Source organism: Triplophysa rosa, linkage group LG22, assembly GCF_024868665.1.
Source record: "Triplophysa rosa linkage group LG22, Trosa_1v2, whole genome shotgun sequence".
NCBI lineage: Eukaryota > Metazoa > Chordata > Actinopteri > Cypriniformes > Nemacheilidae > Triplophysa > Triplophysa rosa.
The window spans coordinates 19,559,068-19,583,788 of record NC_079911.1 but is presented as its reverse complement, the minus strand read 5'-3'; the positions used below and the strand labels follow the sequence as shown (position 1 = coordinate 19,583,788).

Genomic DNA, 24,721 nt, shown 5'->3' with positions numbered 1-24,721 from the left:
TACGCTTGACTGTTGCTTTAAACAGCAGGCCTACATACTAGTACATATCACACCATCACTGCAATGTACATTTGATTCATTTCCTGATCATTAAGATTCTGACAGACTATATAATATTAGTACAATTATCCACCCCCAAAAAAGGGTGGTTGAAAAATCATGCAAACACAGGTGTCGGGGTTGTGCCAAATGGTAAATAAATGCTGGAGGAGCATTGTAGGATCTCTGTTTATAATACATTGCCTTTTGATTTATTTGACCAATTTACCATGCCTTTCCATCACAGCCAATGAGATTAGAAGAGTGCGCGTCTCACCCCCTGCAGACAGGAGAGGTTATATAATCACACTCCCGATGGATAGGAAGGGATGATCATCGCAGCCCTCCCCCAAAAAAGTTTTTTAAGGAGCATTCATTATTAAAGAGCAGATAAAATAAGATTACCATTACCAGATGGTTATGCCCGGAAGCCCAATACAATGACAAACAAATAAATCGTTTAAAAAACACATTCAACTTGGATTTTGGTTTATTATGGTTTATTCAGATTGAACGACGTCGAATGCTTTACATGCGGGGAAAATAGACAAAAACATAGAGATCATATATATAAAAGGAAATCGATATTTATCAGGATTTGATCATATTTTAGAAACAAATGTGAGATTCCTTTGTGATATACTTACCATAAACATCTTTTATTGTCAAAGCCATCGTCTTAACTAAAAATATCAAAAGAAATGTTTATATTAAATATCATTTGAATATTTTCCACGGTGAACCGTCGGTTGGATCTTCATCTGGTTTGTGTCTCCACACAGTTCACGTGGAATATTATACTGGGATACAAAAAAATCAAATTGAGCACACTGGCGAAAAAGACAGCAGCCCATACCAGTGTTAAATATCCTTTTCAAGATCTAATGCAATTGAAAAGACGGCCATGAAAGGAAAAACTGTACGAGCCGACTAATGGTGCGGCTTAATGTCGAAATTTGACGAGGATCCATTCCAGCTGTCCAGCGCACAGATGCAGGCGCGTGGGGATATGAGCTTTGCGCACACGTACGCAACAAAAGAAACTGAACGAGCACATACGCAGTGGACTCTGTACTTCTGTTTTTCCCTTCTAAGGTTTAAGCTGTAGCTTAGAAACAGCTTACGACCGCGGAATACAAAGATAAAGAGGATTTTCTTAATTAAACACACGAGTGCCTCAAAATGGCCTCGTGACCCGCCCGCTTCTGAGCTGAGCGGCAGGAAACAGTGTGGTCAACACGTCCTCATTCTGGCATATTCTGACACCAGTCCTGCTTGTGACTATAACAGATCAACACAAAACCAACACAAACAAGCCACCACGAAACACAAAAGAGACATAAAGATCCTTGACGATTCTTGCGCAACACTTCTTTCTCGCTGATAAATTGGACCTGGCGTCGCCCCAAGCGCACAGAGGGAAGCATACAGTAAAAGACAAAAAAGGCAATGACCTGATGATGAGATGATGTTTGTTTAATAGTCTATTCCATACACATTCAGGCTAATTTAAATATGCAAAATGACATTGCCATAAACTGTGCAAAACACGACAATTTGCACACCACATACCGGCAACGGTGTTATCTATTCACCAGAAGATCTGAGACACCTAAAACGCCCCACAAAACCCAAGTGTTCCTTAGTGCGCAATCCTGCTTCTATTTTATCCTGCGTGCTTCACGTCAAATGATCCTCTGAATAGCTGACGAATAAACTGCAGCGAATGTTCTCGAAAGGGGGAAGACCGAGAACAGAGGATTGTATAGTCCTGTTGTGCTTGATGATTGAAATACCACACAGTGTTCAGAGCCCTTCTCCGACCTTAAATGGTTAGGTGGGTGCAGTCGTATCCCGGACCCGTGGCATTCGTCCAAACGCTCAAATTACAGCTGCGTTTTCGTGCCACAGGGTTTCCACCGCTTGGCGCAGCGGGGACGTCGGGGTTTTTACGCAGACGATTTTACTGCTCAGATAAGCGAGTTTTATGCAATATCCTGCCTTCTCAAACATAAACCATTCTGCGTTCTAGTCTGTTTGGTTGTGAACGCCACTGCAGCATGTCAAAGGCTGAATAATTTGTTAACCCGACCAACAACCTCGCCCAAACGTGGCGCAGCAGCCGTCCTCTCCACAATGATGTCCTTTGTGTGACGAAGCCATTTTGAAAACGAGAACAGCAGAGAGCCATTAAACTACACAGGCTATTTCTGAGGTCGCGTTGGACATGGTGCAGCAAAGTGAGGTGTCTAGAATATTCATTTTACACCTTTATCAATTTTGTTAACAATTATAAATGAATCCCCACTACAAAACAAACAAAACAGATCAGCATTTTAAGTTTAAAATTTATTTGATAATTGTTTTAATGCTACCTGTTAAAAACAGTGTTCCCAAGTCTGTCGAAAATACAGAAGGTCCTAAAAACTGTATACCTTCGGAATGAAAAGGTGTGGAGGGTATTTTCTCTCCTCTGAAAGATGAAGAGCGAATGAATTTCTCTTGTCATCCTGTCTTCAGGAAGAGAAAGAGAGGGGGATTGTTTGCATATTGCAATATTTAAAAGTGCCTCGAGATTTTCAGGAGGTCCACTCGTTAGAGATTGCGCAGTTAGTTGTGTTAAATGGAGAATTCTTTTGAAAAGCCAAGCCAGAAATGGTTATTGTTTTTTTTTTCTTTTAGGCGTCGCAACCCAACCCCCTTCTTTAAAACCAGTGTGAAAGGATCCGACGATGGGAATCAAAATGTTGCTCTTTCTTCACCGTATAGGCCTGATAAAATTATTGCAACAAATGTTAAGGTAAATATCTCTGTTAGTGTACTAATGGTCGGTGTGTGTTTTAAGTCGTATTGTCATCAAAATGGTAAACTGTACGATGTTGAGAGACTAAATGTATTATGAAATGAATGTTTGCCCTTGGCGCAAGGTCAGATATACAGTGTTGCCTAACAGCGTTCACACAGAAATGTTAATTAACAAAAGGATTTACAATCCGTTATAAAATTAGAAATGTAAGATTCCTTTTTTTCTGTCACGCCACAAGAGAGAAAAACAAGTCAATTCCTCTTTTTAGTCTTTGCTTTTTGTAATCTGCAATTCTTAGCTATTTTTAATAGCTCATTTTATGATACAACTAGTGCTGTAGGGTTAAAGCAGTTGGGCACAACAGGGGTGAGTATTAACACCCATAAACCCTAATCAATCATACCTGTGATTCAGCATTTTTGTAAAAGGCCAATCGTCCTTTCTCTCTATGGCCTGCCTTGTTTGCTGAAATGTGAGAAGCAATCCATTTAAATTGATGCATATACATGTAAAAAAACAAGCATGCAACAGAATGTCCTGAAGACAAAGGCTGGCTCAAAACTCATTTATCTTCAGGGACTACTGAAAAGAAATACATCCAGGCAAATTACAACAGAATTACAATAAAACGCCTTTAATTTAGCAATAAAACATTTTCCTGCAGCTAAATAAGCAAAGACAATAAAGATAAACTTACTTATTGATTAATGCAACCCAACCCCCTGAACAAGATAGGGCCTTAAAAGCAGTTGATCATTTTCATGTGTTATTTTTTCTCTTTAAACACTGTAGTTAGTCATATAAATCAATTGCAAATTGTTTATTCAGTAGCATTTGACTAAATAATAAAATACTGGTGTATGGGTGTGCCATGACCTAGTTTGCTGGGACAAAGATGGTTTCCAGGAAGAGGAAAAAAAGGTTAAAAATATCAAAGGGATATCATCCAACATTTAATCTTCCTTCTTCTCAGATCCTGTAAAGAGAAACACTGTAATGTATTAAATAGTCCATAAAAGGCTGATGAAATCAAGATTTAGATCCCTTTAGGAACAAAGGAAACCCATTTTGGCCATTGAGTTCCAGTGTAGGAGAAAATGGCTGCGCCTGCATTCAGCCTTCTTTCTGCTCTCTGTAGGAAGAACTGAAGGCTGTGCTTCTAATAGTGGAATCTAACATGGTGCTTCAATCTGATTGGCCAGAGAGGGAACTGCTGTTAACCAGCCAATTGCCCAAGCACCGCAGAATATCAAACAATGTTCAAATGCTTGAAAACATTGAGACGTGTTACAACCACTGTTACTACAACAACAACAAAAAAACATTAGACGATGTACCAGAAAAAAGTATATTCGAGGAAACCTTAAATCACTTAGGGAAGTCTCTTAGTGAAGCTTGTTTTACAGACAGGCGGCAAATGAAACATCAAAACATATTCCGACAAAATGTCGCAAAATTGCTTGTGAGTTATCATCTAAATAGTTTGCGTTATCGGAGTGTGTCCCAATTCAGTTTAAACAACCTTCCCCAGCGTCGGTCCTCCATGTCCATCTTGTGTTTAACGTCCATGTAAATCTAGCAAACAGATTCAACGCGAATTACGCCTTTGTTTTTCTATTCTAAAACCGACAAATACTGACTTTTTACTCGTGCGTCGCGCTTAAAGCCGCGTCTACGCATTAAGACTATTCGCACGAAAAGAGTATTTTGGTTCAACGATTAAGAACAATAATCTGAAAGTGCGTGTCGAAAGTGCCGCCGCGTCGGTAGGTTGAGTTAGTGGTGTATTGTGGGAGAGACAGAAACCCCAGACTAGAGGCACACAATATGTGTTGGCTCGCAAAAAGGTGGCAGTATCTTTAAAATCATGTAATGTGATCGGCGAGAGGTTGAAGATCTAGCCGTTTGACGCAAAACTACTCGATCGGACACAAAATGTCCAGACCTGGAGAAAGAATTAAGCTAAATGAAGATCACGGTAGAAGGCAGAGTTCAAGTAAGCCTGCTCTTTTTTCTTCCTCTGTGATGTGTCTGTTTCGGTGACTGGGCTTCGCTTCTAACCCCCCATTTTCTACAACGTACTATTTGTGTGCAAATATCAATCTTTGTGCCGTGTCAGTGTCGTGAATTACATTTTCGGTCTTGTTTTGCCTTATCCACACAGGTTTGGCGAACGGAATGGACAACAGCCATCCTGTCTGCAATTCGGGAGAGAAACGAAGTCACCATTGGAGAAGTTATAAGTTGATTATTGACCCGGCGTTGAAAAAGGGATCGCACAAACTCTATCGCTACGATGGACAGACCTTCAGCGTGCCGGTGAGTGAAACAAAACGTTACAATGTTTCGTCCTGCGAGCGAAAACGGATACATAGACACACTGGTTTTGAACGTATTGTTGCGCTGAATGGATACGATGTAACTCGCATTGTAAACGCGCAGCAACAACTGACATAGCACATCAAAGAGTTCAACCACAGCCAAACTTTCATTACCGACCACTCGTTTTAAATCGAAGTTGTGTCTCAATGGCGCATACTCGCACAGTGACAGTGGCGAGCCCTGCTTGAACACATTGTGTTGTGTAAACTTCCTTAAGTGTTTAGATATCAAAAATGTGTTTTTCTTTCTTTTGCAGAACCCCGGAATGTCACCAGTGGACATCGTTAGAGACCCGAGAATCGGACGTCTCTGGACGAAGTACAAGGAGCTGGATCTCCCGGTTCCTAAATTTAAGGTAGCCCAGTCACACCCCCCTGACACATGCATGCATTTGTTGCTTTCGTGTATGCAGCGTATTTGACAGATCACCTCATGCGTTTAATCGCACGATGTTTGCAAATAGTTTGACACGTTTATGTTAGAATTAACGATTTATGCATTTTTACGACGAGGCGAATGCTTTCGAAACCCCTTCCGACTGGTCACGGTGCGCCGGATGAAGTCGGGTCTATTTCCAATAACCCCAGCGAGTCGTTTTATTCCCCCAGATCGATGAATGTTACATCGGTCGCGTGCCGCCGAAGGAGATCACGTTCGCCAGACTGAACGACAACGTCAGAGAGGGATTCCTCACAGACATGTGCAAGAAGTTCGGCGACATCGATCAGGTGGAAATTTTGTACAACCCGAAGAACAAAAAACACCTCGGAATAGCTAAAGTCGTGTTCGGAACTGTCAAGTCGGCGAAAGATGCCGTACAGAATCTTCACAACACGTCTGTTATGGGCAACATCATCCACGTGGAGCTGGACCCTAAAGGTAGGATCTGCGTTTGTTTAATTACACAATGAAATATTATACTAGTGCTTTGTGATTTTGTGAGTACAATCAACATTGCGTAAATGGCACGCTTGTAATTTGATTTTTGAATACATTGTTTATAATGTCAAGTCACGTGTAAAAATTTACGTCGGTTGCTTGGTAACGCGCCGTAAATGTCCTGTCAGCGGCGGAGGGATTTGTTGTTGTTTATGCGTTGCCATTATGCCCTTCATTTTAAATCTTATTTTAAAGCGTAACGACAGTTGTTTATTTAACGACGCACTTTAGATAAAGGTCTCTATTCAATAAGAACAAGAATAGAAATGAAGGGGTTACCACAAGTTCAAGCGCTGTACCAATGGACAATTTCATAATGTTAACCCTAAAATTATTTCAGTCTTTTGCACTGAAAGAAAACAACACTGAGTTGTCATTATCCTGGTAAAAGTGAGATCCTGAGCGCACTGACAGCTGTAGTGGGTTCTCCCCTCTCTTAAAGAGACAGTACCACATCATCAGTGACACTGTTTTATGCATTTTATATTACACTGTCAGTGTTACTTGAAGTGTAAAATCGTAAACCTTAATATTTAACAAATTGTCTAGAATTGTTTTAGGGTGTTTCAATTTTTTTATGTTTGACAAGAAATCATGTAAAATCATTGTGGAAATACTTTGTCTCTGTGTTTTTAATAAACGTGTCTCGTAACGTATTTAAATATTTGGTAGCTACGAAACCTATAGTATATATGACTTAATTCTTATTTGTTTGTTTAGGTGAAAATCGCCAGAGGTATTACCAGCGTCTGATCAATGGAAGTTACACTCCACTCACACTTCCAGTTGGTGGTGAAGAGGCTTGTGAAGTTTCTCCACGCAGCCTGGCTGAAGCCCTGCTGGTAAAATAAAACCGCAATGTGCCATTTCTGTAATTAAAACCAGATGCAAACATTTATCTAATAGACTGATACACAACAGTTTACTAGAAATGCATGCATTTACACATTTTTTTATTAAATAGCACAGTTATAATATCTTAGGAAATATTTACAATGGAATATAAGATCAGTTCAAAGAATAAAAAATGTATATATTTATTATTGTTAAGCATTTTATTATTGCAAATCATTGTTTAATAGCTTTGCATGTCCAAAGGTTTAATTATTCTATGTTATTCAAATAGATATTTTATGGCAGTACACGGTATAACATGCTATGGAAGTCTCTCCCATAGAGGGGTCTTTATCTCTAATCCAGTTTATCAGTGCAGCAGGTGGTAAAAGGGACAGCGACCAAAAGGCAACATAATAACTGCAAGCTATTGCGACATGCACTTTGAACTGTCCCCTCTGTTGTAGACGTTATCACACAGTGGGACTGTGTTCATGCAATGAACGGTGGCATAACTAATCCTTACGTTTGTACGGTATGCATTGCGTGTTAAAGACCTAAATGCAAGCTTCTGTATACAGCGTCCCTGCCATTTAGTTGTACAAAATATGTGTGATTCTCACTGGGATGCACTTGTGCCAACAGGCATGCGAGCCGTTGCGAAGGCTATCTGAAGGAGGGACTTCTGCGGTCACAGGTCCTGCCACACCAGGCAGCACCAACACGCCCGTGTCCCTGGACACGGCCTATTCCAGCCTAAGGCAGGACACGCCACAGTCCCAGGGTACGCCACACACCCCGCGCCAGTCGGGCACCCCGTTCTCTCAGGACTCAAGCTACTCCAGCAGGCAGGGAACTCCGGCTTTCCAACCTAACCGTTCGGAATCCTCGGGAGGCTACAAGGCGAGGAGGCATGAAACCAAATTCCAGGACGCCTACAATCGCAGACCGGAGAGGCACTACGTCCACGGCACCGGAGGTGCTCACCGTGGCAACGTGGAGCCCCAGCAGCACAGTTTTAAGCAGCATCAGCCGCCCGAGCCGCCCACCCCTGCTTTCGCGCACACGCCTCCAGCGAACGCGAACTTCAAGACTGCATTCTCTCCTTATCAGCCTCCGATGCCCCCTGTGTATCTCCAACCAGAGCCCCCCTTCCACCAGCCCGTTCAGCGGGAGGTGGATTACAGAAGACCCCCACACATCCCTCCTCCTCCGAGTACTGACTTTATGCCCGTCCGAGACAGACCCGCGACGCCGCCGATCCCCGAACCGCCCCCCGCACCAGAATCCCATCCGGCCACGCCTCCCCCTTCAACGCCCGAGCCCTGCCCTTCCGTTGGCACCCCGACCCAGGAGTCAGAGCGTAATAGCCTGGACTCTCGCATAGAAAGGCTCTTGAAGCCATTCCTGAACGAGTGTGGCGACTCGGACAATGAGGTGCGCATGGACGGGAGCCCGATTTCTTCGTCGTCCTCGCAGCTGTCCCCCATTCCCCCTCAGCGGGCCTCGCGGCCTTCGAGCACCGGCCTGGAAGACATCAGCCCGACTCCCCTGCCGGACTCTGATGATGATGATGATCCTATCCCTGGTACTGCTTCCCTCCTGAAGAACTCGAGGGCCATGTCGCCCTCCGAAGTGCACAGTAAGAGCGCTTCGGGACAGACACCCACAGACAGAATGGACACGGTAAGATCTAAGATACAACTTGTCTTTGTTGAACCTCACATTTTACTATAATAATCAAATAAAAGAGCATGCAAAACTGCTAAATGATTTACTTGCCTCGGTGCAAAGTCATGGCAAAACCTTTAACTGTCGCATGATATGTGCAAGGATGCCTGAAAGAAACCGTTTACATCCATCTGTGTCAGAAATGCATAACCAGAAGCTCATCCACCCACAACCATAATCCCTCTACTAAAAGGATCATTTAGATTTAACTTTACAGCTCAAATAATAAATGTGTTTTTACTTAATAATTCATGTAGGTGTTTTAACAAGAATACAAGTTTCACATTTCTGTTTGAAACCCTCAATATGGCCTAGTTTACTGCCATTGTGTGTTTGTATAACCAGGGTTTGTGCTCCTGTATTTAAAGGACAAGTCAAAAATATTTCCTGTGATAATAAACATTAACGCACAAGAGCCAAACTTGTTTTTGACAACAGAAAATTCCTTTTAATGCAGTGTGTGTGTGCTGCTGTGTGGCGGGTTACAGGACCCAGGGGAAACACAGGAGTCAGCCGCGTTCAGTTTTTCATTCAGGGGCCTCTACTTTCTCTTTTACTTCTTTATCATTCGCTGTTGAATATTGTGAAATCCGGCCACAAACATGTTTCACATGCTGAACGTGTTTTTTCGCTCTCTTTTTATACGTTGTAAGTTGTAGCAGGTTGAAAGGGTAGTTCACCCCAAAGAATCTCTATTTTTTTCTACATTTTCTAAATGTCCAAGCTATATTTGATCATTTCATCACACTTTTACATTTTGCACAAAAATATGTCATCATCTCATTTAGGATCCAAAGTGATGAGACTTCCTTAAAGCGATAGGTCAGCCAAAAATATACATTCTGTCATCATTTACTCATCCTCATGTCATTTCAACGACTTTCATGGCTTTCTTTCTTCCGCAGAACACAGAAGAAGATATTTTGGAGAATGTTGTTGACTGGCCCCCATTCACTTTGGTTTTGCGTCCATACAATAGAAGTGAATGGGGTCCAGTGCTGTTCGGTTACCGACTGTCTTCAAAATATCTTCTTTCGTGTTCTGCGGAAGAAAAAAGTCATAAAGGTTTGAAATGAAAAGAGGGTGAGTGAATGATGACAGAATTTATATTTTAGGGGTGAACTATCGCTTTAAAGTAATTCAAATGATTTCAGTGGGTTAATTCATGTCTTCTGAAGGGAAACCAATGAGATTTGAAACTATCGATGTGCCGGCATATTTGAATCTAGCGAACAGATCTGTTTGTTTTTCGGGTGTTCATTTTGAGAGAATTTTTATATTTGGGTGAAGTGTTCCTTTAAGTCTTAAATTTCTCTGACAGAGGCTTCAGCACCTGTGTGTTGTTTTTGGGGTCTTTGAACACAGAGGTCTAGGCTGAAGTTCTGAATTTAATGCCTGATGACGTTATGCCACGCTTCCTTAAGTGTTGCAATTTTGCCCATTTCAGCTGTTTGGGATATATCTTAAAAACAGTGCCAAATCGAGGTTTATTTCACACATTCTTGGTTCAGATGGGCACAGTTAAAAAGTCCCACGTATTGATCTGTATACATCTGCAATCTAGAATGTTAGATTCTGGTGTGTGGTAAGGATGTCACCGGAGGCTTTCTTGTAAATGAGCTCGTGTTGTGTTTGCATTAAAGCCCCCAGCCTTGTCCTAACCCGTGAAATATGATCCTGCTGTCAAAGCCGCGTCTACTCTAAACGACACACTTTCACTTCCTTTTCTCTTCGCCTCAACATGAGATACAATGCCCAGCCGTTGCTTAGCACACGCTTTACTTCCTGCTTTTAAAAAGCTGGACCATCAGGATATTGCTGTTTTTAAACCTGCCAAACAATCTGAATTGTGTTTTACCCGAAAGTGCTTGGGTACCTGAATTCGGGCATTTATTAAACCCACAACATCATCTTTGAAAACAAGTTGGTGACCCAATAAAGCCAATTAATAACATCAAAGCGTTTCATTTAACGGTAGAAGCAAATATAACCTGCTGATTGTGATCAATTGACAGAAAGAAATGATGGTATTCAATTACTGTTTAAGCTTCTTCTTCATAAAATGTCGCATGCAATTTTATGTATTTTTAACAGTGCAGTTTTCACTTTATTTCATAACAAGAGGAAGAGTCAAGTTGACAAAGAACATAAAAATAATTTAGTGTTGGCTGCATGTTGTTTCGAATGCAATTTCAGTCCGAACCCCAGACCCGATAGACATTATTTATCCTGTTTGCTTAGCACAGAGATGCAAATTTAGCTAAATTTACCTTTTTTGAAGCTAATTTGCCTACTTCAAATGGGAAACGAAAAGTTAACTCCCCCAATCGTTGATCAAAAGCTTCTGTGGAACAAAAGAAGATATTTTGAGTAATGTCTCAGTGGTTTTGTGTTCATGCAATAGAAGTCAGAATGGGCCAGTGTTGTTTGGTTACCAAGGTTTGGAATGACACGAGGGTGCGTAAACAATAAGATAAGTTTTATTTTTGGGTGAACTGTCCCTTTAAATATTTGAGAAAATCACAATTGAAACGCACTTCAGGAACAGTCGCCTTGCGTAACAAAACGTTTTTTTTCTTTTCTTAAGTGTCATCAGTCCTCCGGTGAAGACATGGAGATATCTGACGATGAGATGCCTGGCACACCGACTGGAAGCGGCGACAAAAGCATTGTGGTCAACTCTGCAGTGTCTCCAATGCAGACCATTGCTATGGCCCCACCAGGGTTTCCTCCTCTGCCCCCTCCCCAGGCTGGTTTCCCCCTGCCGCTACCTCCCCTTCCGCCCCACTCAACCGTTCCGGGTCCCCCACATCCCCACCTGGCTGCCCATCCGATGCTGCACCCGTTGCATCCTTTTCCCCCTGGCATGATGCCTATTATGCAGATAGACCTGATGAGCGCCATGCCACAGTGGGGTAGCGTGCACATGTCCTTCCAGATGCAGACCCAGATGTTAAGTCGCATGGCGCAAAGTCAGCGACCATATCTGTACCCTCATTACATGGGCGGGGCTGCAGGGGCCGCAGCTGCTGCGTTGCAGTTTGGTGGTCCGTACCATCCTCCTTCAATCGTTGGCGCCCCCGCTGGTACTGTGGGGCATGGACAACCCTGGCCCTTACCTAACATGCCCAAGTTTAACCCTGCTGTACCCCCGCCCGGCTATGAGCCTCAGAAGGAAGACCCGCACAAAGCCACTGTGGACGGTGTGCTTTTGGTTGTTATGAAAGAACTAAAGGCCATCATGAAACGAGATCTCAACCGCAAGATGGTGGAGGTCGTGGCCTTCAGGGCGTTTGATGAGTGGTGGGACAAACAGGAACTTTCTGCGAAGGTGAGTTTAGTTTCTTGCCTTAAATACAAGATAACCAAAACCAAAGTAGCTGCAGTGTCAGTACATTAAGGGAATTAAAAGCAAAACAAATTGTTTTCGTGCACCGTAAAAGTGAAGTTTAAATTCTAAATTCATCGTGTCTTTAGGCTACATCTACACCTGTGAAGACGGGCGAGGCTAAAGAAGAGGAAAAGGAACGTGCCAAACCCAAAGAGACTATATCCTCGAGCTTGCTGGAAAACTGGAACAAGGTTGAGAGTCTGGGCTTCGAGGGAATGGGTCTCGGCATCGGCTTGCGTGGTGCCATCAGGCTGCCATCTTTCAAGGTACCAAACTGTATTTTTGTTAGTGTTTGACATCGGCATTTGGTTAATTTCTGATGCTGCTGTGCTATTTTACTTTAAGGGTTTGAGCAGTTGTCTTACATTTGTTTGCAGGTTAAGAGGAAACAGCCCCCTGAACCAACATCCACCAGTGACAACAAAAGGGTGCGACCATCCACACCTGTGGATGATGAGCTGGAAGATGAAGGTGTGTGTTTTGAGTTGTCAAAATATCATTGTATTTGGCTAATGTAAATTAGCAGTTAGCTTGTTTGTTTAATCTTGTGAAACTATCTTAACATATCTTAACACATATCTAACAAGTTTCAATAATTTCTATACATCAATTAAATAATAGAAGCAAAGTAAAAGCAAAAAGCCATAAATCTCTGTTTTTGGACAACATTCAGAAGGATCTATATGGATGATCTGGTTTGATATCATCGCTGTTGGACTAAAACCTTGTATCTCCATTTTTCATGATTTGTATTTTATTTTCTATGGGTCACCCTTTGTGTTTGTCTGTGGGTTTTGGAAATGTTTAACTCATGAAAAGGTACTGAAAAAAGTGTTTTTGATTTTTTTGTAAAGTGACAGTTTTGGAAATATAAGCGTTCAGTTCGATAGCGGTGAAATATTGCAGCATGATGATGGAACATTTGAGATAAACTGGTGTCAAACCAAGGTTTTGTACATTAAAAGCATAGCAATGGAGTTCTGTAGTCATCTTCATTATCTGATAGAGAATAAACAGTTACTGATAAGAGTTGTTACTGCAATACGTGTTTTTAAAAAAAAAGAAAAAAAAACCTACTTTACTTGATTGTTGTGCCAGGTCTATAAACTAACTCGTAAGGCTGATTTTCAGAGTCAGAAAGAACAGATCTTCACCCGGACGGATCCAGGCCGGATGGTGCTGCCGCCTCCGCTAAGCGAAGGCCAGCCAGACCTCTGGAGCTAGACAGTGAAGGTGAGGAGGAGGAGGAAACCTCCGGTAAAGAAGAGTCACTTTCAGAACGTGAAGAGGAGCCAGAGGAAGACATCTCTGAGAGGTTGTCTCCAGCCAAGGTCAGTAACAATTCACTTTATGTACCTGCATTCGAGGTAAATCAAAGTTAGATGATCCTTCATTTTTTAAGAGTTTGTGATGCTGCTCTTTAAGTAATGCACCCTTGTAAATCATACTGTATATAATTATCTAATTGTTTCTAAAAGATCGGTTTGTTTAAAAAATAACGTAAAACAAAAACTTGCCCTCAGGATATGGAGGAAGAAGAAGACGTTGAAAACAAGAGTGAATCAGAATCCAGTGAAAGTGAATCATCGGACTCATCAGATGATGGTAATGACTCTGAGTTTAATGACCGGTTGTGAATATTGTGCCCTTGTGGTCACTGTAATGACCTTCACCATATTTCCTCTCCTCAGAATCTTCCAGCTTGTCGTCCTCCAAATCTGGTTCAGATTCCTCCGAGAGCGATAGCTCGTCCGTCTATGAATCAAGTTCAGAGAAGGAGGAAGAAGAAGAAGAAGAGGAGGAGGAAGAAGAAGAGAGAGCAGTGGGAATTGATGATGAAGCACAAACCTCATCGTCATCATCATCTTCCTCACCCTCGTCTTCTAATGAAGAGGAGGATGTAAAATCCCCCTGTACCCCCATAGAACCACCACCAGAGGAAAATGCAGAGTTGAGTAAAATAGAGGCGTTCGAAGAGTCTGACATCGGTCACAAACACGCAACGGTGAACTCGAGCAAACCTGGTCTTGAAAGCCTTCGACCCCCATCGCCCAAAGAACTACCAGGTTGGAATCTTTATTTTACTCGATATACTGACGTGTGTGTTTAGTCCTAAGTATTAGATTGTGATTGGTTGTCATCTTGCGTTCTAGTTGAGGAACCTGATATTGACTTGGACGTCAGTGTTTCTGTATCCAGAGCAAACCTGGAGGATGTCGGTAGCTTGCAACCATCCACCCCAACAGGTGCGTTTGCTGACAGCGATCAGGACAGTAAACCAAAGATCCCCGTAGAAGAAGAAATCCCCCGAACCCCTGGTCGCGACGGCCCGCTTCCTCTAGATTCCGAAGCCCCAATCCCGCTTCCTCTTTCTGCTACTTCCATGCACCTTCCTCTTCCCCCCAACCATGCCCTCGAAGCACGCCTACTGCCGACCCCTGAGACTTTGCCAGATATGCCTGTTCGCGGGCGCTTGCCTACGGAGGAGGACATCCCGCGCACGCCAGGGAGAGACCTCATGGACCGACCTCGAGGTTTGGGCAAGTCTCAAAGCATAGATACTGTTCCAGTTACACCAGGCAGTGACACCCCGCTAACAGGTAACAGCTTGAGCTCCCCGCACATTCCCAGCAGCCCCTTCTCTTACCCCGCCCAATCCCCAGTCCTTAGCGCCGGCCTACCTCGGACTCCGGGAAGGGAACTTACTTTTACTCCAGCTTTCCCTGACTCTGCTGCTTTGGTTACGGGCCTTCCCATTCACAGAAAGACCTCTTCTGAAAGCTTGGAGGAGAAGTCTCTCTTCAAAGAGCCTCTCCTCAGCGCCTCTCCGCAGGCCAGCCTACCTAACAATGCCGCTTCCTCTCCTTTCCCTGGTGCTCCCCTTCCTGCTGCTTCACTTCAGGAGCCGGCTCTGCCTCCCCGAGGCTCCTCTCCTACTTCTCTCGACACTTCCTCCACCGCTGTTCCCAAAGACCTACCTGTTCCATTGACAGATGTTCCTGTGCCCTTAGATGCAACACCGCCCAAGAGGAAACCGGGACGTCCCAAGTCTAAAAAGGTGCCCTTGGTTTCTCAACATGACGATCAAGAGCCTCTGGCTCCGATCATGGCCTCCTTACCTCCAGACTTTCCGGGTATGGATCGTTCTACGGAGACCTTCAAGGAAGAAGATAGCGACTCCACAGCCATGGAGGACAAAGAAAACCAACCTCAGACAGTCATACCCAAGGTGGACGATAAGCTCTTCTACGTGGAAGAACCCATTCAGAAGACGCGTCGGCAGAGGCGTGGCTGGCAGGAGCTGTTGCGCTCCATGCATGTCCCCGTGACCTCTCCGCCTCGGCTCAATTTTCAGCTTCGCTCAGATTTTGAGGAGATGACCATCTTGTATGACATATGGAACGATGGCATCGACGAGGAGGACATGCGCTACCTTAAGGTCACCTACGACGAGATGCTTCAGCAAGACAATGGCAACGACTGGCTCAACGACACACTCTGGGTTCAGCATCCTCATATCCTTCATTGCTACCGTCTTCTTGAGCTTTCAACTGTCTGCTTGATTAATTTTGTTTCGTGTGTGTCATTTTACTTAGGCTGCTGTGTATTTGCTTTACATCCTTCTCCAAACAGGTTTCCCATCCAGTTTGCAATTGTTTGACTAAATTGACCTAACCAGACTCATGTTATTATTGCAGAATAGGCCAATGTGTTAAGTTGCTCAAACCAACCATAATTTATTAGTAGCACACAGGGCTGGGCGATATATATCGCGATTCACACTATTTATACATGTCTAAATCGATTCTGAAATTGATTCTCGGTTTTATGCATAGAAAGTGTCCATCCGATCCACACTCACGAATCTCGGCGGAAGTAGTAGACCACCCGGGTATTATTGCCTACTGTTTTTTACATACTGAGGTTTCGAACATACTCTTTATGACTCATACTCATTTTCACCTATTATATATGATGGAAGGGGGCGATTTCGAACGCAGCGTGTGTGTTTGTGTGTGTGTGTGTGTGTGTGTGAGAATTTTTCTTCTGTGTGCCACATTTGGAGTTTCTGCGCGAGAGCGCCCTCTAGCTTTCGGATGTTGCGGCATTGAACCGTGATTCATTGAGGGAACTGAGCATAAGAATTGCACAATATATCGCCCAGCCCTAGTAGCACCCTAGAGCCACAGTTTATATACTTTTTAGGGTAGTAAAAGTTTTGCATGTGCTTTAAAGGTCCAGTGTATTAAATATAAAAACACAAGGCTTCAGTATGCAAGGTCTTTATACACATCTGAAGACATAGTTGTGTATATTATATTTCATTTCTGTCAATGACGTTGTAACCAGCACTGGTTTTGAGTTTTTGAGATGCATTTATTGTTGAAGTGGTTTGTATGTTGTAAGTTGTATTTCCTTGACTTCTCCGAACCCACCAACATGGGCATCGTATCGGGGGCGAAACGGAAACGGAAAGAGGACGGCATGCGGTACCACGTCACTGGCTGCGCTCGCAGCGAGGGCTACTACAAGATCAGCAAGAAAGACAAAATGAAATATCTAAACAGCTCACGCTTGCAGTCAGAAGAGCCTGACATGGACACACAGGTAGGCTGCAGTCTTTAAATACTGATGTTTACATATGATACATCATTAAATACTTGAATACATGTCATTTTCTGAAGGACCTTCATGCAAATTTGTGTCTGTCTTCACAGGGGAAAAGTATTCCAGCACAGCCCCAAGCGTCTTCTAGGGCAGGTTCAGAACGAAGATCAGAGCAGCGACGTCTGCTGTCGTCCTTTAGCTGTGACAGTGACCTCCTCAAGTTCAACCAGCTCAAGGTAAGACGACAATTACAAAAAATAGACGTTTCAGCACCAACAACATACATGTTATTTGGCCCAAACGTAACTTCTTGTAGACCTCCGCAAAGAACCAAGAACTAAGTCATTTTAATTGAATGTAATACAAATATAAATGAAATAAAAACATTTACATTTAGTCATTTAGCAGACGCCTTTATCCAAAGCGACTTGCAGAAAGTTCAGGGAGCAATAAAGCAATATGTCCACTAGTTATGTCTACCAGAACAATACCTGTTGTATTTTTTTGGGGCACTACAATCAAATTGTGAAAATCCGATCCTAATATAACATGAGCCGAATGATTCACTTCTTTACAGTTCCGTAAAAAGAAGATCCGGTTCTGTAGAAGTCACATCCACGACTGGGGTTTGTTCGCCATGGAACCCATTGCTGCTGACGAGATGGTTATCGAATACGTCGGCCAGAACATTCGACAGGTGAATTCGACGAAGCCCGACTTACTTTTTGGCATCACTCCGTTTGGATAGTCTGTGCCTGACGGCATGTTTTCATTTGCAGGTTATTGCAGACATGCGAGAGAAGCGCTACGAGGAAGAAGGCATCGGCAGTAGCTACATGTTCCGCGTGGATCACGACACGATTATAGATGCCACCAAATGTGGCAATTTCGCCCGCTTCATCAATCACAGTTGCAATGTGAGTTACCACCATCTTTTTATTTTGCTTTGGCTAGCTTTAAACACCACGATTGACCGCGTTTGTTCTCGATGTCTTCTAGCCAAACTGTTATGCCAAGGTCATCAGCGTGGAGTCGCAGAAAAAGATCGTCATCTACTCCCGGCAGCCAATAAATGTTAATGAGGAAATCACCTACGATTACAAGTTCCCCATCGAGGACGAGAAGATTCCTTGCCTGTGCGGTGCAGAGAACTGCAGAGGAACCTTAAATTAACCGCAGTCGGTAGAACCTTCTTGAAACATGCACTGCCCGACAAGCCCAGACGCCCAGTTTCCTGGAGACACCATGCCATAACCGCAGGGAGCTACAGAGGAACCGGTGGGTGCGAACCGACACGTCCACTGAATATATTGTGCAGCTAAGTGTCTGGGACTTCATTTTGTACGTTCACGATTGTTTACGATTTAAAGGTGCTCTTTTAAGCATATGAGATGAGTTTTCTACCACTCTTCCGTCGGCCTCTGACGGACCTATTTTTCCCCAAATTGTTTGGGTTTGTCGTGTGCCAGTTTGGCACGGTTTTGTCTTTCCCTTGGAGCACCTGGTTTTCGTCAGCCCCTTTTCCCTCAGCGGTTCGGTGATGGAGAGACCTCCACATGCCCGGACACTTCAAGCTGAGCATATCTGTCCCACACGCACAAAATTCTTCGAAATGTGTTGTCTTGGACCCATGGCGTATCGATTCATTTAGGTTAAAAAGGAAATTTAAGCTGACGTGGGTTTTCACAACATTATGCAAAAAATGTGATACCAAGAAGGACTGTAACGTGCCCAGAAAAGGTTTAGTATTCTTTGACACTAAGCGATGATGGAAACTGGGTGAATTACCTTCAGTTTGTGCAATGTTCAACAAAAGCACACCTGCGTCGGCCTCGAAACAAATGAGCAGAACAGGTCCACAGCGCAGGCAAATTTACACAAAGCGAAACGCACCCACCATAAAACTTGAGCCAGCGACGCTTACGTGACCTAAAGACCGGGCCATTTCATAAAAGATCAAAAGCAAATCAAACAATACACTACACTTGTGCTTTCATTTTATCAAGCAATCTTCAAACATCACTGTGGAAATGTAAGTGCGTCTGCTGCCCCCTACTGTCTGCGACGTGTAAAGACTGAAAACGCTGCTTTCCACTCGGAAGCTGTATGGCTTGGTATTAATTCTGCTTCTTGTCCCGCCGCATCGGCTCACTTTTTAGAGTCAAGACAACAGTTTGCACTCGGCAGATAAACACGTGGAGGTCCAATTGGCTTCGTACACATCCAGTCACTTGTAGTTAAGAAATTCTCTGTAGACGGAACAATGCTGCTATTCTGTGATACTGCAAACACACGGCTTTCTCCAGCTGTTCACTTTAAAGATGCAAATCCACCTGCACTTGTTTCGGGTCAGTTGGCACGATGGTGGTTTTTAAAGTGTTAAGAGTGCTCTATGTGTGCTATGGGTGATGGTGAATTCAGTGAGAACCTCACGCTTTTAATGATATGTCCATAAATGAATTAAATGGAGAACTTAATGTTAATAATAATATATAATCTATCCGATCTTGTATGACCAGTGTTGAGGATATCAGGCCCTGAAAGTATTAGGTCTCAGAGCTGCTCTGGTCGAAGTCAACTTGAAGTTGTCTGGTACGAATCAAGCAGTCGAATACAGTGCCAAATATGTACTCGAGGACTTTTAAGTGTCGCGGCTCCAAGGGCGAACATGTTTTCCACCTTTCTCCTGTGTGTGGATCTATAAATGACCTGATAGTAGAATCTATCTCTGTTCCACTGGTACATATGGTTGATGTCACTTCTGCTCAGTATTTAACATTCAAAATGTGTTCAAAGAGCTCTCAAAGCTTGGCCAAATTTCCCCTCCGAAGACGGAGGATTTGTCATCTGCCAGGCAGCATTGGGTCACTGTGTCTTTTTCTTGATTTGGTTGTTTAGACATGCACTAGAGGCCGCCACCCCCCAGTCTAACCGAGCTATAAATCTCCTCCTTTACATTAGAGCGCTCGCAGCGTAAGGTCTCCTGTCTCTTGGTTTTTGTTCGTCTTTCTTTTAAATATGTTTATATTGTACAGCATATGGTCATTTGTAGAAAGGAATGAGGCTTTTTTTATCTCGACGGGGAGTGACGATGCATCGTTCTGCTTTTATGAGCGACAGGTGGAGTATTTAAAATGACTGTTTTTCAGGGATCATTCTACGAAAAAAGATAATTTAAGGAACGCGATGCATCTTGTACATAAACCAGATTTGTACTTCCTTTTGAAAGATTGTTTCTTGTGGAAACGTCTTTTTTTCTGCCCATTTTCCTTTGGATTCTTACGTGTACATACTTTAACTGTGAATATATAAATATAAATATATATATATATTTTTGTTCCTGAGGATTTGATACAGTGTCACGGCTCAGAATGGTCTATCTGACATCGAGCGCAGAGAGCTGGAGGCAGTATGTTCAGCTTGCGTCAAGCTTTACTCTTTATTTTTGGTTGTAAATTCTATGAAAATCTGTTTGCAGTGTGTGGGGGGAAGCATTATCATTCAGAAATGGCAGGGGACACGGCTCCTGTCTATTTATTATACCACAAATGTATGGAAAAAAGGTCGTGGAAAAAATAAAGGATTTTTTTTCAGTCTGTCTCAATTTGCTTCTTTTAATCGCTTTTATGTCATCGTTTTTTTGAGGATTTGAATTCCTAGTTGTGGAAGTAACAGAGGTGGGCTTGAAATGCAAGCGCTTGATGTCACATATTTGTGTCGGTAGGAGGTCTCGGCACGCTCCCGTCTCGCCATCTGCTCTTCTTATTGCCTTGTGTTACATAAGCCGTGTGAAGAGTCAGCCCGTGGTTTTAAAGTGAATTTAGTGGCTTATGTCACTTGTTTCTTAAAGAAATGGTTCACCCTAATATGAAGTGTCATTGTCATGGCCAAAAGACTTGAATGATATCACGCGCTGCAAAAAACGACATTCTTACTAATCATTTTTGTCTTATTTTTAGTGAAAATATCTAAAACTTCTTGACAAAAAACGTGACCTAAGATATTTGGTCTTGTTTTATGAAAGATAATGTAAGAATTAAGTAAGTTTATTGTAAAAACAAGCAAAAACGAATTTAGTTTGACCTTTTTCTCAAGTACCTATAATTCAAGTTTATTTTTCTCACCCCACGGGCAGATTGTTTTGCTTGTTTTTACCATAAACTTAAATCTTATATTGTCTTTCATAAAACAAGACCAAATATCTTAGGTCACTTTTCTTGTCAAGTAATTGTATTTTGATTTAAGAATGTTTAGATATTTTTACTACAAAACAAGACAAAGTCCTTTTTTGCGGCGCACATTACTGGTTCTTTATAGGAAAATAATACATGGCTTAAGAAGACTAGAATGCTGAAGTCTTTGGCTTTAATAGTGGTTTGTCATTATAAAGTTTAACAGCCCTGATTTATTTCAACAGCCTGGAGTTTGTGCTTCGAGTTAAAATACATACATTTGACTAAACTACTTTTAGGTTTATCGGCGTCACTTTAAAATGGTGTTCTTTGCAGTAAACGTTAAATAATTTTTAAGAGATCAATAAATGTCGTCTTTACAGTTACAAAAACATATTCAAGCATGCTATTAGCATACATATAAACTTAAAACAAGAGGACTTTCAGTCTACCGGTTGTTGCAGAAATCGTAATATTCTGTACTTCTCACAAAACACTAGTTGTGTACTCAAACATTACTTCTGTTCCATGTGAAGTGTACTTAAAAGAACACCTGTCTTACAATTAAAGGACACTTTTAAGTGGGGTATAGTACTCAAGTACACTTGAAAAAATACTTAAGAACACTTCGCTTAAGTATGCATAAAATAGGTCTACTTCAAATTCATTTTATTTTGGCAGATATCATTTATAATTTGCACAAATATTACTCGTAAACTCAAGTTGGCACAACACAGTCATTTTTCATTGATGGTGTATTGAGCTGATGAACACTTTAAAACGTTGAGTGTTCTTTTGAACCGTCAATGAGCAGAGGAGGATGACCTCACTGCTCAACTTAACAACCCCAGTAACCTCAATAGAGAGCAAAACAAGGGTGCTTTGTGTGAACCCTGCAGTGCTCCCTATACGTCAGTAACAGGGTGTGAATGGTATGAGCGCTACAACAACACGCTTGTGTGCATGTGAGCGATCCAAACAATCAGACTAATAAATGGAAATTCATTTTTATTCACTTTCCATCAGTACCATTTGACACTGGTACTCGAGTCAAACTACCATCTCCACTGTACTGTATCCACATGAAATAGTTTGCCTTCTGAGGTAAGTTTGTGTTTTTCACAGAATGATAACATCACCTTTTGGCTAGAAGTATATAGAATAACAAAAGATCTCGAGCGGTCTACAAATTCATTATAATTGACATGAAGCCTGCGAAATGAACCCGAAACGAGATCTTGCTGCTATATGGTATCAGTCAAAATCCCTAAACACTGGCCTTTATATATAGACTTGGGAATTCTCCCCAGCAAAAGGCTTTGGGCGATCAAGTTCAGTCGTAATGAATAAGGGGAAATACGCACATAGGGAAACCTTCAGAGGATAAATCACTCATCCATTACCTGCTTAAAATAGTCAATGAATCACAGCATATATCAAAGGAGCTGTTGAAGATGTACGCTCCAGCGTGCGAGCGACCACAATGTGTTTTCTCGACAGCTTCTGACCAATGACACTTTCTAAATAATGCTAAATATGAAATTGTGTAAAGAACTGTCCATTTGACACCAAGCAGACACCTAATACTTTCTGTGATGTGCAAAATACTAGAGGTTTAAAAGTGGCAAAAGCTGAAGAACATTTAAAAGGTGAAAGAACGTAAGACAGGAAGCACTATTGGTGAGAAGCCTGGCGTCTTTGGAAGCGTACACGGTGCGACCGTAAGTCGGGTGGATGTGTCTGTAGTTGTCGTGCAGAAGAACTTGGTCATTTTCATCTTCTTGTGTAGCATATATACCGCTTACAAAACGGTCAAACTGACAAAAGAAAACAAAGCAGTCTTAGTAATGTCATAATTTACATAAATCAAACTTTCATCAATGCAAACATATTAATAGAACATGTATGCGAAATAATGCACAAGGCAGCGTTGTCCGTACCTGACCCCATGAAATATCGATGGGCACTTCATACACCGTCCACAAAACCACCTGAGAACAGGGCGGCGTCGTGAGACTGCCGTGATATCGGTAATACTGCGCGAGGTTGTTCTGAGGTAACAGATTTATTAGAGGAAACGGTCGAATCGGTTTGGTTTGTCCTACGGGGGAAAATGATATTAGGACTTTCTAGGAAGTTTCTAAAATGACAAAAATCTAAGCTCTTAACCAACCTTTGTAGGCAACAAAAGGAAGTGCGCTCGAGATGGGGTGAAAGTTTTCATTGTGCAAAGAAGTCACCTAAAGTAAAACGTGAACATGGGTTCATGGTCAAATATTGCACCAGATAAAAGGATGCCTTACATCCAATCGTGGATAAGTTACTCTGAAAAAGTAATGAATTACTAGTTACTTATTCAATAGTGTCATTAGATTACTGTACAAATTACTAGTATTTAATTACTTTCTATATCAACCTTGATTGATTCAAGGATAGACATGAAACGACTAATTCATTCAAATAAATCATTTTAAACTACACAAGTACTCTTGTTAACTGACTAAAGTATTACAAATGTGAGAACGATACATAATGCATGCAATTAAAATGTTGACTTTGTAATATATGCAATACTGGAATTGACATTAACACAGTATTCACAGTATTTAGTTCCATTACATCGAAAGTAACTAATTAAATTACAGAAAAAATCCCTTACTTTACTTTAAGGGGAAAGTAATGAAATTACAGTAACTAATTACTTAGTAACTAGTTACACCCAACACTGCTTACATCAATGAAAACCCCCAGCACAGCAAGACCGGTTGGGTCCTCCAGCGCAGATGTTAAGTTCGGATGTGTGGATTTGATGTTGACTATATGCATCTGTGGAAAACACAACAACATATTTTCATAAAAACAAGATGAAACTCGTAGTGTTAAGGTTTGGAGGTCAAGAACGTTCAAACCTCCATGGGGAACCTCAGGTGGTCCAGTGTGTGTTCCGATCCACTGGTGAAGACACTTCCCCAGTGGAAATGTAGCTGGACGGTGCGGTAAATTCCAGGAAGCCCCCCGCCGCTCACCTGCATCCCGTTACCAACCTCCAGCACAACTGTGCCCAAACACATTCACATTACTCAAAGCAACTCACAGTACATCCCTGAATACACCTGCCACTAAACATCGATCTCTATCTACAATCCCTCGTGTTATTCTTTTTCTTCCTTCGCTCACTTACCCGAGTAACCCTGGTTTACAAGCCTCCACTGGCCTTTAGGAGTCAAACTGAAACCTTCAAGATTCAACGAGTCCAAAGAACCGTTCTTGGTCAGCTGACGATTGAGATTGATTGGAGAATGATGACTCTCCAGCAGCGGATGGCAGGAGGGGTAGTTGTCTCCCCACGCATATGGATCTACCAAGAACATCTTTCTCTTAGTTACCCTTAAAACGAGTCACTTAAATGATAGATGAAAGCGATCACATTGATTTGACTGGATGAAAAAAAAACACGTCGCTCACAAAAGACTCACCACACCGTTCATCGTCATAACAGAAATCTATTAGGAGGAAAAAGAAACAAGTAACATCTAAATCAAAATGGTCTTTTTCAGTCAAAGACACAAAAATAACTAAATTCCCTCGAGACGAGCAGGCGGCTTTCAAGTTCTGACAACTGAACCACAGAACAAAGCAAAAGAAAGAATGAATTTGACATCACTCACCATCACTGAGTGCCAGTGAAACCCCACACAACATCATCACCAGAAGTAACATCATGCACTTGATAAATGAACAAACGTTTCCACCGGTCTTGCACCCCAAGAATACTAAACGTGAAGAAAAACTGGGGGTTTAAATAGTGGTCTTCTTGAA

At 42.2% G+C, this 24,721-nt stretch overlaps 2 protein-coding genes across 5 annotated transcripts; one reads left to right on the top strand and one right to left on the bottom strand.

The window, feature by feature from the left end:
- The first annotated feature begins 531 nt into the window (after nt 1–531).
- On the top strand, nt 532–20,323 carry setd1ba (SET domain containing 1B, histone lysine methyltransferase a). Of its 4 annotated transcripts, none has more exons than XM_057320391.1 (19): nt 532–2,284; nt 2,722–4,841; nt 5,010–5,164; nt 5,484–5,582; nt 5,836–6,106; nt 6,887–7,008; nt 7,646–8,686; nt 11,319–12,062; nt 12,209–12,388; nt 12,500–12,593; nt 13,254–13,453; nt 13,646–13,727; nt 13,814–14,188; nt 14,276–15,637; nt 16,555–16,730; nt 16,841–16,966; nt 17,308–17,427; nt 17,510–17,647; nt 17,730–20,323. In XM_057320391.1, the coding sequence occupies exons 2-19, from the start codon at nt 4,781–4,783 to the stop codon at nt 17,901–17,903; spliced, it is 5,520 nt and encodes a 1,839-aa protein (XP_057176374.1). In that variant the 5' UTR covers nt 532–2,284; nt 2,722–4,780; the 3' UTR covers nt 17,904–20,323. The 4 variants fall into 4 exon arrangements, with proteins under 4 accessions (XP_057176374.1, XP_057176375.1, XP_057176377.1 ...); XM_057320394.1 differs by lacking the exon at nt 532–2,284 and having other exon boundaries at nt 4,673–4,841; nt 14,276–14,368; nt 15,134–15,637; XM_057320393.1 differs by lacking the exon at nt 532–2,284 and having other exon boundaries at nt 4,673–4,841; nt 14,276–14,722; nt 15,134–15,637.
- Nucleotides 20,324–21,559: 1,236 nt separating this feature from the next.
- Nucleotides 21,560–24,562, bottom strand: car15 (carbonic anhydrase 15; the record flags this gene model as incomplete). The annotated part of the gene is made up of 7 exons (XM_057320461.1): nt 21,560–22,719; nt 22,843–23,003; nt 23,076–23,142; nt 23,636–23,728; nt 23,812–23,957; nt 24,084–24,260; nt 24,379–24,562. Coding segments are annotated over 7 exons (1,038 nt in total), but the record flags the coding sequence as incomplete, so codon positions are not given.
- Nucleotides 24,563–24,721: the final 159 nt, after the last annotated feature.

Bases quoted from the DNA above. Each gene is read 5' to 3' on its own strand.
- setd1ba (XM_057320391.1), top strand. From the start codon at position 4,781: ATGTCCAGACCTGGAGAAAGAATTAAGCTAAATGAAGATCACGGTAGA. The intron at 5,583-5,835 runs GTAGCCCAGTCA...TTATTCCCCCAG, and splicing joins TCCCGGTTCCTAAATTTAAG to ATCGATGAATGTTACATCGG. The intron at 15,638-16,554 runs ATATCCTTCATT...ACTTCTCCGAAC, and splicing joins ACTCTGGGTTCAGCATCCTC to CCACCAACATGGGCATCGTA.